Below are 17,822 nucleotides of genomic sequence, written 5' to 3'. Positions count from 1 at the left end.
TGACGACCGAGGACAACTGTCAATCACAATTTCATGGCATCAATAGCGTATACAATGAACGTTCATCATTAACTTTTGAGGATTTTCCATTATGGCTCTATGGTTGAGCATCGACCTGGTGTGCCGAAAGTTAGTGGATCGATCTCCAACAGAGTTCAATCCAGATATAATTCGAAATTATCTAATGCATCTTGACATGTACATAACACTTGCAGTCAGTGTAAGTTCGTTCGGCCCAAGGTTTAGGTTACTTGCTTTTGCTCGGACACACTTTCATTGTGTAGTGCGGGTTTCGTACCCTCTGCTGTTTCAGGAAATGTGACGCATTGCGGAGACCATTGAGATGAAGCGCATTGGAGATGTTGCGCAAACAGCACTTTTGTTCTGTTTATTTAAAAAGTAGCTAGTCTGACGGAAAAACAAACTAACTTTCCGAAATCAGCGTTCAATTTTGAGTAAAATGTTTGATTTTCATTAAATTCCAAAAGATATTGTTTTTTGGGGGATTTTGACAAATGATCGAGAAGGCCTTCCCACTTTTTTCATTTTTGGCAAAATTCTATATGTAGTTAAAATTCATGATTTCAATTTAGAAATCAAAGAAAATTACGAAAATAACGTTTTTTTTGCATTGGGACCATAATTTTTTATATAAATGCAAAAATGGACCACGTTACTCGTGGCGTTCGTTGCGGACCTTTGGGTAACTTTCTTATGCCCTGCACCCTGCTTTAAGCTGACCTTTCATGTTTACCACTTACCAGTAAACAGTAAGCTCGTTTTTGCACAAGAAATTTCAGGAGAAAAACAAAAATAAAGATTCAAAACAAATACGTAATGGTTAAAGGACAGTATTGTGAAACTGACTATCACAAAAATGTAAGTTTTACCCAATCTTCATCCAAATTATCTTATGTATTATATAACAATTATAACATTAGGTGACAAACCTTATCCCACAAATCCACAATAATCATTGTTTTATATTATTTTAGCTGATTAATACAACTGTGATCTAGAAAATAAGTTTCAGGATTGAAGGCTCAACAAATACGAAATCCAGCATATTTACAAGTTGTAATTCAGAAGTTGAACAGCCATTATTCATCCTGATGAAAGCCTTCAAAGAGAAGAATACTTGACAGGTAATTGGCATTCTAACACTCCATAAATATCAATCTTTATTTAAATACATTTATTTCTAGGGGATGTGAGAAAAAGATGCCAAATAGTGGACATGTGAAAATGCCTGAAAAGGGCTAAAAATAAACCAGTTGCCACTGTTGTAGCAGTACCAAAGGATCAAACAAAGTTATTTTGAATTCACACACAATGACTTTTGAAAAATGATGCGCAGTTCCACAAAAAGGAAAGCCATGGGTTTCTTGTGGTCTGATCAGCATGCTAAATCTACTGGTGATCCTTCTTTTCTTTGAAGGGATTCCTGATGAAGATATTCATTTTCTCGTGTTGAATCCTGAACCTGGTCATCCTGTTGAAGTCATTGTCGTGTGATAAATTTTTTTCGTGGAATCCATTACAAATCTAACTGCTTTCGACTCTTTACGTTGCAGCACTTGGGAAAATTACGTCAATGGTTCTTGTGCTTCGAACAACCATGCATTCATGGGCGAAAATGTTAATGTCAAGTAAGTTTTGTTACTAAAATTCCCGCCCTAAATTGAGCTCAACAATTTTACGTTTTCCAGCGCTCGTGGATCGTTTTACCTTATAACAAATGGACAATCCCCGTACGCCCAAGCTTGACTCCTGCTGTGACCACTAATGGTGCTACGACTATTCGGTTTTACACACTACGTCTTCGAGAATTCAACTATAATGTGGTATTTTGTTCAAATCATTTTCCAATGCTGCCCTCCTATGTCAGTCAAGTACTTATTTTTTTTAATTTTTTACAAGGAAAATATTCAGTTCGCATTGGTTTTCATACATCAACAAAAAATGCGACAGAAAACATGAAACACCCAACGATTTAACCGTGAATCATACGTAAACGCTCATTAATTTTCGTTGTCTACAGAAGGCACGATACGAAAATATTGACTCGACAATTTTTTTAGACTCACAAAATTATTTGTTAATCTTGCTTTTGGCATTACAAGGTCCGTTGCTCTGAGGTAGAGCACTTGCTTAAGATGGAGTTAGTCATGGGTTCAAATCCCATTTGATTATAAAGGCAAAAATTTCATTAAAATTTAATAGGTTATTTAATTTGTCAGTCGCGTCGTTAAATTTATTGTATAGGCCTATTGTGTTAATGGGTTACAGGTTTCATTGCAATGCACACAGTCAAGTAGTGGCATTTTCATCCCGTTTCTTACTCTGGTAGTTGGTGTCCATTTGGGACCTTTTTCTATTAGAATGTGTATGGTGTTAGTTGAATCAGTCCATCGCGTTTAGTTCTTCAAAAAATATTCTTATTATCTATGTTAGCATAATATCTAGAAATGTAAGCTAGACCATTATTTATATTTTAAGATGGTAGATTGGTCCATTGAAAATTTAGTTAAGGTAGCGCCGCCTGATTGGTAACTGATCTCTGGTTAAACGGTGACAGTCAATAGAACATGACCCCACTTTTCCCTTCCAAAATATAAATAGATCAACATTAAGTGTGAATATTGTAAACTAGAAGATGGCTAATTGTCATAAACTTCCCAAACTGAGTAGTCATGACGTTTTCTTTCTGCTGTTCATTACGAAATATTTTATTTTGTTAGTACAAACAGATAAAGAGATGTCTCACCTAATAAAAAGTCAAGCAGTAGACGTTCCATGTTTTTTCTCTGCCTATTCTTTCGTTCAGCTACGGAATCGTGATTCAGTTGCTCACAAAATTTTCAAGACATCTAGTAGAGAAACTAGCGATTGCTTGAGTATTTCATGAGATGATTTTCCCCGTTTCCACATCTCATGGAATTCGACAAAAACCACATGGAATAACCCAAATTGAACGTTGATTTCGATTAAATCGTTGCTTTTCTCGTTAAATCAACTGTAAAAAAAAAAAAAGTGCTGCCCTTTTTTAAATTGGAAAAGATTGTTTGCTACTCTGGTTCCGTTTCATCCAAATATCGATTAATTGAATGGAAAACTAATACTTCTATAGGTTTAGTTTTATTGAATTCCAAGTCAAAATTCTAAGCCGATTTTGTATACAATAAGTCGGTCTTAAAATGTCGGGCTTAATTAATCAAATAAAACTAGATATCTTATCAATAGATGGCCACACTGTTTAGTGGATCGTCTGCAGTAGAAATTCATGGTTCATCAGATGTGTCCTAGTTGTTAGGGATTCGTTAATAGTTAAAAAAAAAAAATGGAAATTGGTAAAATGAAATAACATATGACCTATACCTTTAGATCACTTGTTTTCACAAATGGAGATTTATTCCACAAGCTTCCTAGGCAGACACCCACCCACACAACCATGGGTGATAAATGATATAAAAGTTTATTAATTTAAAAAATTTAGATTTTAGGTTATTGATAACAGAGTCAGGAAACAATGTGTGGAATCTGATATTCTAGCCTTGGAAACCACAGATGCCTTTCTGCTTTAACAAGGCTATAAAGCAACTATAATTTCAGGAGGTAAAGACTGAAACCAAAAACAAAGCACAGAATATTTTAGTTGGCTTTTCTGCTTAATGTTATTGTTACACTTAACTTGTGGAAACATAGAAGTGTATACAGATGTTCAGGGTCAAATCGATGAAATGGTTGAGCCAAAAAGAACTTCATATTACTTTTGCACAGGTCCTAACTCAGTGTACGTGGTTTACGCCCCACTATACAATCCAATAAACTTCAGGCTGAGGTCTTCCAGTGCTGAGAATTTATTTGGCAAGCAAATACTCAATAAGGAGTTAGGTAAACAATTCTGTTTTATATCACATTTTTATCATACAAATTGTTTTTCTCAGTAGTATTTAGTATGTCAGAAATAACAATAATGTAGTAAAGTAATTTGAATGTTGTTATGTTTTTGTTTTGTTCTGTTAAGGTGGAACAGTGGAGAGAAAAATATTCGCGATGGGCAATTTGAGATCCAAAAAGAAACGGAGTGGCTATTGTTTAAAGGCTTAGAGACTCGGCAAATGGTATTACATGGTTAATGGTTAAATAGTATTGTGACAGCTTAGACAAGGTTGCAGAAGGGTTGCGTTACGTCGCAAAATCTTCACATCATATTATTTCCGCTATTGCTGATATTACTGAGTCCAGTTCCATGATTTGACTGAAAACGGTATGTTGGTTTCCTTTCCATTGAGTGCGAAACATTGATCTTAACGGCTGGTGTCAAATTACAGGACGAAAAATGTTGCATGCCTTCTTATTCGAAATCTGTGGATTGCAAGGAGGTTTCACATTGGAGAAACGCGAGCAGCAGTGTAACGATTACATCCGGCGCACGGTCGGACGTGATAAGATCGTGCTCATGCTAGTAAGCGGTGGAGTCGATTCCGCCGTTCGTGCTGCCCTTCTCCATAAAGCACTTCTACAGGTGATAACTCGTCGCGAGTGCAGGGCATCTATATCCATTCTTATCTTTTTCTTTTTTTTTTATTTTATCTTTACGAAAAGATACAATATGTTTGCTAATTTACTTTATTTACGTTATTCAGCGACAGTTAACAAGCGTTTTAGTAATTTACCTTGGGCTACTTGAAATTATTATTACAAGTTTCATTTAAGTTCATGGTAAAAGTTGAAATTCAAAGTGTATGTCTAATGGCACAACGGTATAGCATCGGAGCGGTACGTAGAAGATTTAGGGTTCGATTCCCTAAAGAGTTCAGTTACATTCCAATGTAAAAACAAATTCCATTGGGAAAATTCTGATTTATGAGTTACAAAATCTCTAAGTAAAATTAGAGTGCCTTAACCAAAGACTTGTAAAGCTCTATTCTTCAACGTGGCTATTGGTCGCATATACCGGAACATTACAACTCAGATGGAAAACGAACCCATACTATGATGATTAATCCCAGTCAATTTAATGTTTGTTAAAAATAAAAATACGATTAATTAATGTCACTACATATTATCCATCATAGACACTGAATTCCACTACAGCTGAATGGGATTCGAACCCAAGTTACATCGTATTCCAGTCCATCGCTCTACCATTGAGCTATGAGAGATACTACATTGTAATCTAAGTCTTCAACACATTAAGGTAACTGTGCAAAATTGTACATAGGGGATCAAATATCAATGGGGGGGATATAGGGGGGGTTGCCAGAAAGGTATCGCATCCGACTAGCAACTCGAAGGTCCGTGGTTCGATTCCACGTGGGTTCCTGATGTCCTGGGCTTCCAACATTCCCAGGGGTCTACCTTCCCAGGAGCCAGTCGGGTCGAGAAACTTCCCCATTACGAAGTAATGGGACGGATATTTTGGTAATCTTTAATACAATTCTCAATAATAAATTTTAATAAATTGTTTATTTCGATTTATCGACGTGCCTGTGTTACTTATACACTTTGCAACGGACTTTAACCATTGTCATCCCCAGCCGTAAGATCTCATACATATTTCAGATTGTAATATATATTCATTTATCTGAAACTGTTGATTATTTTAATAATTTGGTTGACTCTTTCAGGATTTGAACCCTTAATCTGTGGCGTATCGTGCCGATGCTCTACCACTGAGCTATAAGTCATATTAACATACTGTCTACATTTTCGTGTTAATTGAGTTAACAAATTTGGACTTAGAATAATTTTTGTAGCATGATTCAAGACAATTTCCTTTTAATATGTCTATAATAAATACATCTAATTGAATTGCGAAACGATTTACCATAAATTAATGTGCTAAACTTCCGACGGGATTTGAACCCGGAAACTTTAGATCCATACACCAACGTTCTACCACAGAGCTATTATCCTTATGTTATATCAGTCAGGTTAGCACATAATTTTACGAGCCTATAAAAATTGCCTTTATTATCTTTTCGTGCCTTCTAATATTAGTGAATAATTATTTATAACTCATGGCTCAACGGTTGAGCATCGGCAATGCACCCCGAAAGTTTGGGGATCGATCCCCGAAAGAGTTAAATTAAATTCTGAGAAACTACTTCAATACACCGTATAATCCAATATATACAAATATTGAATAATAATAATTATTAATGAATTATCCAATATTACAAAATTATTCTGCAGGTAAACAAAACTCTGGTAAATATGAGTTTCAACTATGTTCAACAGATATCTACCAACTACAGAATTGAGATGTCATCGGCAATCATTCAAAGGCAATCCGGGAATTCGCAGTACAAGAACTGCACATCAGTGGCCATCTCAGCAGTGATTAGATTCCAATCCTTAAAAGAAAAAAGTGTAAATGTCAGGAATGTATAAAGTGTGAAAACAAAGTAAGTACGAAAAACAAATTTTTCAAAATTAATGTAAAACAAAATTTGTATTGATAATTCTCCACATGAAAAAATATTTTGCAACTTTTAAAAGGTTGAATAACCATTTCAAAAATTGCTGTCAACCAAGGCAGGGGGAGACACTGCCTCAATTGACTCACCGGGGAGATTACCCAGTGCTTGGCTAAGAGAAGCCGGAAGAAGAGCTGAAGATTTGGAACATTTTTACAGGAGCGATTAACCTTTAATTCGGATTTGTGGGTAGCGACATAGCCCTCCATAAGCATTTCATCGAACTATGAGGACCCCCACGTCCCCTTTCCGGCCAGAGCCCTCCAAACCTCGATATATGTTGTTTTTATATATACCGTACAGTAGGGGCATGACCCCCCACGGGCTTATTACGAGTCAAGGGGAAACGGGGCCACAGAAAAGAAGGGAGCCCAGATATACACTTCAATTTGTCTTTAATAAAATACCGTAACTTGAGAGAACGTTAATAAATCATGGATATTTCCAATCGCGCTTACAATTATCATCCATTGCTTTGGCACCCAGCCTCGATCAACATACTATTCTAATTCAGCATGATTTGTAGTCTACATTAAACGAAAAAACACGAGTTAGTATTACAATTTTGCTGATACATCTATTAATACGGTGAAATCTTTTTGGCATTTTCTTACGATTTATTACCAAGACATTGTGGGATTAAGAATAAATATCCTGTCTACTTTGGTAAAAAAATCCTTCCCTGTAAAAAATAAAAGTATGAAAGTGGGTTCATAATGTACAACATGCTTTTGATAATAAACCTTGCTTGTCAACAAACAAACCAGCCACAACAAATTTCATTCCTATCTAGTTTGGTAGTAAAAATCCTTCCCTGTAGAAAAGAAAAGTATCAAAATGGGGGTTTGTAACGTACAGCATGCTTTTTGATAACAAACCTTGCTTGTCAACAGCAAACCCATCCACAACTAATTTCGTTCCCGAACGCTCTGTACAAGTGCAAAAGGTGTACAAGACTAATCCTGGGATGCGGGAAAGCCACGGGTGGTAAACAACCAATTCAAGTCCATATCTCCTTTGCTATCGTTTGCTTCGCGCGCGTCTTGTGGAAGAGTGCTGGTGAAAATTCATCAACAGAGCTCCGACATTTTCAATGCATCAACCGTTTGGATTCTGCCCGATGGTACAATGCCGCTTTGAACTGTTCAAATCGAGTAGTACGTACTTCAAACGAAATGAATGAATTTCTTATTTGCTTTGTTGCTTCCCCACCTTCGTCGTCTGCTGTTCTACGACCACAACAAACCTGGAAGCTTTTGAAGATGATAGTTTTTAGGGCGGGGATCAACAAGGCAGCTCTGGATAAGCATGGGCTAAGTAAGCCATAATTACAGTCACTGTCAGCTACAATAAAAGTGACGTATGGAAGGTTCCTACGGGGCTAAAAATTCAAAAATCTTTTGAAAATAGTATTTATTTTAAGCGGACATTTTTTATTTATTTACCCTCGCGTTGACAATTGGTTGAAGGGAATGAACGCGCTTATTTTTTTATTAAAAATGCTGAAAATATGTTTGCAGCTTTCCTTTATATTGGTGAAAAATTTCGCATTGCAGACGTTCTAAGTTTGATTACCACGAATGTCGACGTGTCCATGAGTTACAGCGATTAGAATAAATTGTCTCATCACCAATCGTCCTCTCATTTCTTGCCAGCTGCGGAACTAACAATTTTTCCTTAGTCAGATTTACTCAACAAATTTGCCATCTCATCACTGAGATGGACAGACAAGCATGTTTTGCAGATTGTTTGCAGCAAAGTTATTACTGCCTTGGTGTAGCCAACATGAAAAATCATAAGTTCCAATCTATGTTACCAAAGGCGCCCACACATCCTATCAGGCCTTTTCCACATGTCTAACATTTGACATCTTTTACATTAATCTGCTAGAAAAACAAAATAAAAAAGTGAATAAGGCAGTTGATTGATATTTATGGGATGTTACTGTACCATTCACCTGACAAGCATTCAAAACTGCATAGGTGTTTGGGAGGTATCACAGCTGTACAAGTTTTGTGCTACAATTTGGATATGGTTCCGTTGTTGTATTCGCTGATGTCTCACTGTCCCTAAGCAGATCCTTGCTCGCAGATATGTTGGTCTATTAGAAGAACTTACGCTCTATACAAAGGACAATAAAACAGCGAAGAAACGTGCAACACCAAATGTCGTCGTTGCGTAAATCCAGAATGATGAGACAAGTAACTACAAGTCTAACTAAGGTGACACTAAGAGGAAAAGAAAGACTATAATATAGGTACTTTGTACTCCTTAGCTGACGGGGGGAAATAGACAATTTTGACGTTAGCAGACGTTAGCGCCTCCCGTCTGCCAGGGGTAACGACATCTAGATTTTCCGCATGGAACCCACAAAGAAAATAGATTTTACTTTTAAATCAGTACAATTCTAGCTTTTTAGTGCTTGAACTTTACTAACCTCAGACAGTTGATTCCAATTTTAAATTTAAAAAACCTAGAATATCAACAGCTAGTTGCAAGACGAGGCGTCAAATATTTGTAGCTAAAACTGTCGTTGGTCAGCCTGTACTGTTGATAGCAAGAAAAACACGGAATAAAAGCTGCAACACCCTAATGCATGCAAGAAAAAAATTTGAAATTGTTAGAATAATACAGCTCATTTTTTAATTTTTGAAAATTGCCACGAAAATTTCCCCGAAGTAACCGGAAATAGCCAATATCTCCGGTAATTATGATCCCATAACAAAACGAGTTGGGTTTTCGTGATCCTTATCAAATTTGGGGTTGGAATGGCGTGTTTTTAGCCAAAAGTCGAGTTTAACCAAAATCGCGATTGTTCAGGAAAATTAGCGATTTTTGCCGATTTTCAGGTATTTTGAGCTGATACATGCAATCGACCTCAAATTTGACGAGGATCACGAAAATGTTAATCTTTTTTCTGATAGACCTACAAATAAAGAGTTATTTGGCATTTTAAAACCGGAAGTAAAACCAGAAATTGAAATTCCGTTAATCTAAAAAATGAGCTTTGTTCTGCTTTAAATGGTTAACAAGATTTTTATTGCTGTAAAAGTAAACTATTGTTAATAAAAGTTATGTGGTGCTTTAAAAGTTCTAAAAGTACGATTTCAGTTCTGACACATAAATACACTCGAATAAAAAAATCATACATTTAACACAATCAAACTCGTTACTTACTTGGTCTTTTGTGAAAACCTGCAAACCCAACATGACAGAACTTGTCAAAACAATGTTTCGGGTTCTACTAGTATTTGGCTGGATGCAACTAGACTGCGCAAGTCTCTTTCAGTGGTTCGTCTGCTCACGAACTATCGCGCATGCGTGATGAGTAAAAGATGCCAAATGTTAGACATGTGAAAAATGCCTGACAAGGGCAAAATTATTTCGATTTCGTCATTGGTTTCTCCGTTAAACTAGCCGTTTTAAAAATTAACAAAAACAGTGCTGTTAGCGCACCAACTTAATTTATGGTTTTTAACGTTTAAACAGAAAACTATAAGACCAATAGAAAAATAAACCTGATTTCCGTGATTTTCATACCATTCTGAATCAAAATCATGTATTTTAAGCAAAATTTGAAATTTGGCCAAAAATGAAAAAGTGGGAAGGGTATAGGGGTAAGTGGGTAAGTGGGCCTTTCCACTTTTGTCAAAATCGGCAAAAAATGACATCTCTTGAAATTCTCCAAAAATCAGACGGCATAATTGAAATTAAACGCTGATTTCAATTTAGTCATTGGTTTTCTCTTAAGACTAGCCGTTTTAAAAATTAACGAATTAACCCTTCCCACTTTTTCATTTACATACAATATAGTATTCTATTACTCTGACGAGACGCTAATTACTAGCTATCCAGAATCAAGATCTTTAATGCCATTCACAAATCACAAGATATTAAAAAAAATGATATCAACTCAGAAAAAGGTAGTGGAATAAAGGTCCGGTAAGGAATAAGGGTTTTATTGAAATCATATAATTGGAACGTTAAAAAAAAATAATAATCAAACAAATAATTTACCAAATATCCCGAAAAATCCCGTTTTGTGCAAATCCAAACAAAAATCCCCCAAACCAGCAAACCCCTAAAAAATCAGGCTTTCGGGACTAATCCCGGTACGGTGGCAACTCTGAGTAAAAGCCACGGTAAAAATCCAACGTAAACACAGTCTGCTCGCCGTTGCTGTTCAGGGGGCTACCTTCAAAAATTTAAACGTGTCCGTTCAATTCTCACGTAACTGTTCCCATGCGTTCTTTCATTATTTGGTTCTGTAACCGTACATTTTAATAATGGCAAATATTCCTTTGTGGAACCAGTCGCATTTACCGTGCCCTGCTACATCCGCCCACAAATTATCTGCTCAATTTTAAGGTTAATAGAAAAAAAAGGCAATACTTTTAGTTAAAACACATATTTTCGTTTGCCCTTTTGTCTCTCAGGAATCATGAATACTTTCCTAGAAGATTTATCTGGGAAACCACAAAAATTAATGGATTTTATGTCATTGATGACATCTGAGGTTGTTCTTCTAACACGGTTTTTGTACAAGCTTAGAGCGGTGTTTGCTCATGATAAAAGCTACAAAGTTTTGAAGCAGATCCAAAAATGGTTCAAAAACTTCTTAAAACAAATCTTGTGTCAGATCTCACTAGTTTTCAGGAGCAACATGTTGTCAGCGTGAAAACTGTGAATGCAATATTTGTTGCACCAAAACCCAAATACGAATATATTCAAGTGAGGCTGCAGGGCATTGTCAGATTACTGGCTCAGATCCTATGTCTCAGCCAGCACTATGGTACAATAATGATCCAAAAGATGCAGCTAGGGCATTTTATAAGTATAGTGGTCATTTCCATGTCTTTTGTTTCAAGAATTTGGTAATAATTTACTTATTCAAAACAGACTTTGATTGGTAAAACTAATACCTTTTGTGTCTCATTAGGGCATTATCACTGCATACAATGTACTTCTTAATTAAATTGTTCAGCAGCATCAGTAGTATTAGTCATGCTGAAGGATTGATACCCAATAGTACTGTAAACTTCTTGTCAGAAGGATATATTATTCCTCTGAGCTTGGAAGATTGGTTAAAATCAGATGACACTCTCATAGACATACATCCATTGTAGGGCCATTGTTTTTGTTCTTAAATTGCATTTTAAATGTTTACTTATTTATTCTCAATGCAGGCTGAAAAAAAGACAAGAAAGGGTGAGGACTTCTAAGAAGCCTAATATCTGGCAGTCAATAAAGATTGAAGATGATGAAAGAGAATACTTATTCCAACTAAAAGAACTCGTTGATACTGCTAGCCTTTCGGGAACGGAAGAAAATAACGATGACTTGCAGGAATCGAAAGTAGAAGTTCTCGTTTTGGATAAATTGAAATCCATGAATAATGCTGATATTGGAGGTAATATAAAACACGATGCATGTGTAGGAATCAATTTGATTAGTTTTGTTTAGAATTATTGACGCGTGAACCAACTCTGCCGGTTGCAAAAAGTAGGAAGAGGAAGCTAACCAAGAAAAATAAAGGAAATAAATTTGGAAACTGATGAAACTCCTTTAGTATTGCCCACATTTAATACACTGCAATCGCAATAATTGGAATTACTTTAATGAATTCGAGTTAAATCCTCTATCAGTTTAATTATATCTTCTACTGTCGCTTCCCTTTTCATTCCACTTCCGTCGTCCATCTACGTAAGGAAAAAACACTAGATGTACTGTTTATCCAACGCATTTTCCATAAAAATAATACCTGTAATCCATTAGCAACTTCCTTCATCTTGTCACTTGACAAATCTAAAAAAGATTCAATTAAATCCCCATCAATAAAGCCCTCGCACGGTTCAACTTTGCGCTCGGTGGCGAAACTTCTCCAGAAGCTATGTTCAATTTTCCCCACGGGTTTAATGACACGGGCCATGCGAGTTTGTACCTCAGACAGGAAGTGATAAAATTCGGTTGGTAATTGCGTAACCACGCCTATAAAAAAGAACGCATGTTACTGCTCTCTCTTAGGGCTAACAACTAATAGTTCTAACTACCTATAGCTCCATGGACTGTTCCAAATAAGACGCAGCCTTGCGTAGGAGTACTTAGCGTTTCAGCAGCATGGTCCATAACCAAAGATCCGTGTCGGAAAACATTAACCATGTCGCCGAGATGAAAGCGACCAACCTCAGTAAGTTGTTGCCTCTCTTCCTCTGTTGTGGCCGCACTAGACTTCAATAGTTAGAGAAAGTTCGCAACGAAGAATGAATTCTGGTACTAACCTGTCTTTCTGACAAACAAAAAGGTTAAAAGAATTCTCGGCGCCAAGGAACGTGTCATCATCCAAAATTTCGACAGCTGACATCCAATTCGGATTACTATCTCTTGCCATCTATCGATTTTATGTAGGAAATCCATTAGGCGAAATGCCAAGAAACACAATGTTAAGTTTTACCTCCTCAAAGCTTCCTTCCATAGTTTTATATTGCAATAGAGTAATGGACCTCATTAGATCACCGACCAAGATGAAGTCACCCTTCCGTTTGAGATATAGGGCTATAATGTGATTGAAATTGCTGCACTCTAATCTCAATTCTTTCTCTGCCGTCCACTCATATAGCCGAACCTTAAAGGGTAGAATAATTGTTTTAAAAAATATTTCTTTATAGACGAATACTCTATTTTACTTACGACATTGTTGATGGCAGCCAGTATTTTTGCGTTGAAATCTACTAATGAATAGCACGCGCCCTTCACCTCTTTTTCTGCAACAGTAGTCAACTTCCCGTCGGACCACTGAAATAGGACAATGCGACCTTGTTTGGGCTCAGACTCTTCAGGTACCACCAATGCTGTTCCGACCACGTAATACGGGTTGACATCATCTCCTAATCGCGTAGACACAATGCTCAGAGCATATTCATTCTGCATGAACTGATGCGCGTGAAGGACTATTACAGAAAACACATTTAAGAAATGCTATGTCATTCCGGTAAAATAAAGAAAATACCCGCGAAGGAGTGTTGATCGACAATCAGCAAATTGTATACTTCAATCTCCTGACCAATTTCGGCTCCACCACCACTTCCACAAGAGTCCCTCGTACTGACAGGTGCTTTGATCGCCGAACCAAGTGAGCTGGATGAGGATACAGATTGTGCCTGAGTAGAAGCAGACTGACGGGCAGGCGTCAAACCAGAGGATTCAACAATGTCGACCCGAGACGTAATCACTCCGAAAGTCTAGCAGCATCAAACAGAAATGTTAGGAATACAAATAACAGCATGGTAGATGTAATCTCACCTGTGTATTTTCCTGGTATGCTATTCGACGAGGGGATTCACCAAGCGGTACCGTCCTGATGTGTAATTTTTGGATTTCATCGATCGTTCCTATGGTAACCGCAGTGTCCGTCGCCAGCACTAAGCTATCTGGATACGCTTCCGAATTTAGCGGGCACATATGTGCAACCTCTTTAAGGTTGACGTTACTGAAAACCAATTTATGATTGGAAGAATAGATAACCGTAGGTCGGTCTGAGCATGCAAAAACATTGACGGTGGATTGAGACCGAAACGGCCGAAGGACGGTCGGCTGAGTTCCCAAGGTTACCTTAGTACGTAGCAGATAAATAATGGTATAATTATTGGACTATGCGTTCCGTAACTGTTTTACCTTTTTACGGTCACCAAGTAACTTGGTGACTGGATTCATACTGAAGTAAAAAAGGGAGCCGTCACCCAGTGCAACAAGCAGATAGGGTGTACCCTCAAATAGAGCCATCAAAATAGATCGCGGAATAATCTCTGTAAAATAGAATAAAATAGAATAAAATAAAATAAAGTAAAATTTAATTTAATTTAATAAAAATTTAAAGTAAATAAATTTAAAAAAAAATAGACGTAAAAAACCAAACCAAACAAAATTCGTCAAGTAACAATTGTCAGTCATTTACCTCCTCCAAGTGGCTCTTTGTGAAACTCTTCTAATGTAGGCAGCTTTAGAAGTCTCGCAGAAATGTCTGTCCACAGACCGACAGCACACACCTCAGCTTTTGCGATAGAAGTGTTTTGCTGAGAAGTTACCGAAATGGGAGTTAAGTCTAAACAAGCCACTTCGTAGTCCAGAGTTACGTGACTATTAACAGGAAAATGTTAAAAATTCATAATTGCTAGGTCGCGATTACCACAACAAGACAGTCTATTCGTACCTTTTAAGAATGACTTGAGTGTCATCTTCCATTTCCAAATAGTAAAGATCACGACCGGCAGCACATAGCACCTGCCCATGATTACAAGCTACGACATTGAGCATTTTTCCGTCGGGAGGTGTCCAATCACTAAGCAAATTAAAAATTAAATTAATATTGAAATTTGTAATGCAATTTGTAACAGGTATGCAACCTTAGCTTCTGTTTCGTGTTCACAGATATTAGTCTCACGCTACCGGTAGTGATTTGCAATACGGAATCTTTTCCAACATTGCCGCAGAAGAACGTTTGTTGATCAGCAATGAGACCAGGAATCTCGGTTTCTTCCATCTCTTCTCCATTTAACATCAAAACCCTACATAAAAAATCGATGCGACAGAATTGATTAAAAGACATAGGTAAAGGACGGTTACCTTGTTTGTCCCACAAAAGATAAGACGACGCTGTCATCTACTGATTGGTTTCCAGAAAAACCCATTTTCAGGGCCCATATTCCCTTAATACCAGGCAAATCGATACTTGCTTGCTCGTGAATCCCAATTCCATTGCGTATAATACGCAATGAACCTTCCTTGTAAGCACCTATAAATAAGTTTAAAGTTACAATGAACACTAGAATCCGGGTTCTTTTCCTGGTTACCTGAGCACGTTACAAGTTGGCCTTGTCCCTGTCGATCAAGATCGACGATTGTCATATCTACGATAGGCGCCAGATTGGTGAATGTTTCCATCACCGTAACATAGGAATTGTTTTCATCGGGAGTGACGTTTAATTTGACTAACTGAGAATCTCCAAACCGGGAACCGATGAAAACAACCCCATTGTCAAGATAGGTTAAACATTCGGGAATTGAAACTTCTCCAAGAAGTTCAATTTTAATGTCACGTACTGTAACCGTTCCATCCATCTTCTCCTCTTTTTCCAATACCAGCATGAAGAGATGCCCGGCTAAATCTCCCAATAAGTATCGTGATCCATTAGGATCAACTTTACCATAGCAGGTGATGGTACTCTGCTGTTGGTAGAAATATTCATATTATTTATAAAAGTTTACATGTGTTTTGTAATCAAACATTTACTTTAATAATTGGTGGTGCGATGGTAACGTAATTTTGTCCGTTATGATAGGTTATTGATTCCTGACCAATAATCAAAGCCCCTCCGTAAGGTTCAGGGACTGGCAACAACATTGAGGCTTCGGTTTCGACGTTATCTTGCTTCCAGGAGGTCTAATATACAAGTAACGGTAAAAAAATAAAGGGATTACAAAAATTATATAGCTGATTACTTTACCTTGGCAAACTCCTTGTCTCGCAAAGATATCTCTCGTGTCTTGACGTGTCTACCATGAGCGTCCTGGTGAATAATAACCACAGTTGGATTTGCACACCCATATAAGAAAGCTATGTCTTGTATGCAAAGTTCCTCAATCCTGTAAGTAACAACCTTTTAAGTTATTTTTATGATGCACAAAACAAAACAAAAATACCTAATATTGTAGGCTTTAATTTCACTGCTATCTTTTTCCAAGGGAATTATTTTTAACAAGCCATCATAAAGACGAAGGCCAATCACCCTACAATCAGGATCTATGATTGCAATTATACCAGTTTCAGATGGTTTTCCAATTTTATCTGCTACATTTCCTTGTGTTCTTGTGATAATTTCCATGTTTTCTCCTTCCCCAGAACATTCCAAAATCATGGCATTATATCGAGCAGTTAAAATAAACAGGGAATCTTTTTTGTCATTCTGCAAAATCAATATACATATTACGTTTAGAAATTTTTGCAAGATTTCTTCAAAGAAAAATGTGCAGTTTCATCTTTCAAACCGCAAAAAACACACCAAGTAATAAAACTAATGTAAGTCTATGCATGTTTCTTGCTTTCAACTTGTTGATGCACATACCATAATTGTGTGGAGTTACAAAAGAAGGAAATCTGAAATAGCAAAGCAGCGCTTGATACTCATTCGATGACTTACCCCAGATTTATAAAGTTTCATAACAGCAATTTTCCCATAGATGCCAACTTCTTTTAGAGGTCTGAGACCTTCTGGGGTAACCAAATATATCTCAAGGCGGTAATTTTTGGCCACAATAAGGTTCAGATCATTAGACGACGTGAAGTTTCCTATATCACAAATGAAATATGCGTTGATTTAAAGAAATACCAGACGATTTACCACGCCACCGGTAGTAAAACTACGTCAGATATAACTGTTGATGTTCAATCATGCTTATTTACTAACCAGTAACACAAGAAGTGACTGCTGTTTGTTTATGCGCAGTAACCACATAATTGTGAGCCATTATTAACTTGAATATTCTGTAGAATCAACGAGCCAGTTACGATTTGAATGTTATTGAAAGATCTCGGCACACTCTAAACAGCGACCTTCCTTCATTTCCTTTTTTTCTAATCGAATTTGGCACTGTTGTCAGATTACCAAATAGTTGCACAAGGCAACTAAAAAAACTAAAACAATTAGCAAAGAAAGTAAGTAAGAAACGCACTTTGGCCCTTATTCTTTCGTAAACACCAGAACTTGTACTTCGACAAGCATTGCAATTACGATGCGATATTGTACATCATCTCTTAGTTATTTCAAACTTAGCTGATTCATGAAATGCCGGTTAATATTGCGTGACCTGTCACGATGACAACTTGCCATTCTCAGTCGTTTTGCCTTGGAGAAATCGATGGTAGATGGGGAACTGAATAAACTTGATACTGTGCCAGTCAGGTTGATGGCACAGGTCACATGTTCAATATAACACTACCCTAGGGAAGGCAAAAATGGTCTGAAAAATGTGCGTTTTTGTCCCATTTCTTTCTCTTTCACCTAGCAAAGGTGGAATCAACTTTCTTCGGTGATTACCTTTAAACACGGCAATATCTAGCACGCATCAACGCCAAGGACAGCAAAAATGAAAGAAAGCTCATAGGCAGAAATAAGCTGGAGGGGGTGCGATGGAGATGATTTTTTTCCGTGTCGATGGGAGCCAAGTCAACTGGGGAACCGCAGCAGAAAAGCGCTCGATACGTTATTCGAAAAACGCAAAAAAATTTAATACAAGTTACACACGACAAACGCGGAAAAGTATTGGAAATTCTCTAATAAGTAA

At 37.1% G+C, this 17,822-nt stretch overlaps 2 protein-coding genes and 2 long non-coding RNA genes across 14 annotated transcripts; 2 read left to right on the top strand and 2 right to left on the bottom strand.

Annotated features, from left to right (window-relative positions):
- Nucleotides 1–1,019: 1,019 nt before the first annotated feature.
- Nucleotides 1,020–5,825, top strand: LOC116935039. The gene is made up of 7 exons (XR_006641939.1): nt 1,020–1,145; nt 1,206–1,649; nt 1,710–1,844; nt 1,921–3,615; nt 3,781–3,894; nt 4,028–4,270; nt 4,335–5,825. It is a non-coding gene; the product is annotated as an uncharacterized LOC116935039 (long non-coding RNA).
- Nucleotides 5,826–6,904: 1,079 nt separating this feature from the next.
- On the bottom strand, nt 6,905–9,814 carry LOC123467838. Of its 10 annotated transcripts, none has more exons than XR_006641936.1 (10): nt 9,663–9,812; nt 8,923–9,074; nt 8,747–8,832; nt 8,436–8,606; nt 7,931–8,371; nt 7,698–7,866; nt 7,364–7,626; nt 7,229–7,299; nt 7,110–7,167; nt 6,905–7,012 (listed from the first exon to the last, which is right to left on the bottom strand). It is a non-coding gene; the product is annotated as an uncharacterized LOC123467838 (long non-coding RNA). The 10 variants fall into 10 exon arrangements; XR_006641937.1 differs by having other exon boundaries at nt 8,436–8,586; XR_006641938.1 differs by having other exon boundaries at nt 7,364–7,649; nt 8,436–8,832; nt 9,663–9,814.
- An 805-nt stretch (nt 9,815–10,619) lies between these two features.
- Nucleotides 10,620–12,089, top strand: LOC123467837. The gene is made up of 5 exons (XM_045167609.1): nt 10,620–10,853; nt 10,922–11,359; nt 11,425–11,607; nt 11,672–11,895; nt 11,949–12,089. The coding sequence occupies exons 2-5, from the start codon at nt 11,088–11,090 to the stop codon at nt 12,038–12,040; spliced, it is 771 nt and encodes a 256-aa protein (XP_045023544.1). The 5' UTR covers nt 10,620–10,853; nt 10,922–11,087; the 3' UTR covers nt 12,041–12,089.
- On the bottom strand, nt 12,035–17,121 carry LOC116925210 (DNA damage-binding protein 1). 2 transcript variants are annotated; one of them, XM_032931866.2, is made up of 19 exons: nt 16,946–17,121; nt 16,679–16,827; nt 16,182–16,444; nt 15,986–16,124; nt 15,772–15,921; nt 15,332–15,707; nt 15,105–15,273; nt 14,885–15,046; nt 14,692–14,820; nt 14,437–14,618; nt 14,157–14,287; nt 13,785–14,093; nt 13,492–13,723; nt 13,173–13,432; nt 12,937–13,107; nt 12,764–12,873; nt 12,536–12,708; nt 12,247–12,473; nt 12,035–12,184 (listed from the first exon to the last, which is right to left on the bottom strand). In XM_032931866.2, exons 1-19 carry the CDS (start codon nt 17,004–17,006, stop codon nt 12,101–12,103), a joined length of 3,477 nt encoding a protein of 1,158 aa, XP_032787757.1. In that variant the 5' UTR covers nt 17,007–17,121; the 3' UTR covers nt 12,035–12,100. The 2 variants fall into 2 exon arrangements, with proteins under 2 accessions (XP_032787757.1, XP_045023543.1); XM_045167608.1 differs by having other exon boundaries at nt 15,332–15,704.
- Nucleotides 17,122–17,822: the final 701 nt, after the last annotated feature.

This window comes from Daphnia magna, unplaced genomic scaffold (assembly GCF_020631705.1).
Source record: "Daphnia magna isolate NIES unplaced genomic scaffold, ASM2063170v1.1 Dm_contigs240, whole genome shotgun sequence".
Classification (NCBI taxonomy): Eukaryota; Metazoa; Arthropoda; class Branchiopoda; order Diplostraca; family Daphniidae; genus Daphnia; species Daphnia magna.
The sequence above is the reverse complement of the archived record's forward strand: the minus strand, read 5'-3'. Positions and strand labels throughout refer to the sequence as shown.

What these genes read in the sequence shown, in the direction of transcription:
- LOC116925210 (XM_032931866.2), bottom strand. Translation starts at nt 17,006, where the DNA reads ATGGCTCACAATTATGTGGTTACTGCGCATAAACAAACAGCAGTCACT. An exon ending in ATTAAAGCCTACAATATTAG is followed by an intron (nt 16,125 to 16,181) that starts GTATTTTTGTTT and finishes TGTTACTTACAG; the next exon opens with GATTGAGGAACTTTGCATAC. An exon ending in AACACGAAACAGAAGCTAAG is followed by an intron (nt 14,821 to 14,884) that starts GTTGCATACCTG and finishes TAATTTGCTTAG; the next exon opens with TGATTGGACACCTCCCGACG.
- LOC123467837 (XM_045167609.1), top strand. Translation starts at nt 11,088, where the DNA reads ATGGTTCAAAAACTTCTTAAAACAAATCTTGTGTCAGATCTCACTAGT. An exon ending in TCTTTTGTTTCAAGAATTTG is followed by an intron (nt 11,360 to 11,424) that starts GTAATAATTTAC and finishes GTGTCTCATTAG; the next exon opens with GGCATTATCACTGCATACAA. An exon ending in GAATAATGCTGATATTGGAG is followed by an intron (nt 11,896 to 11,948) that starts GTAATATAAAAC and finishes AGTTTTGTTTAG; the next exon opens with AATTATTGACGCGTGAACCA.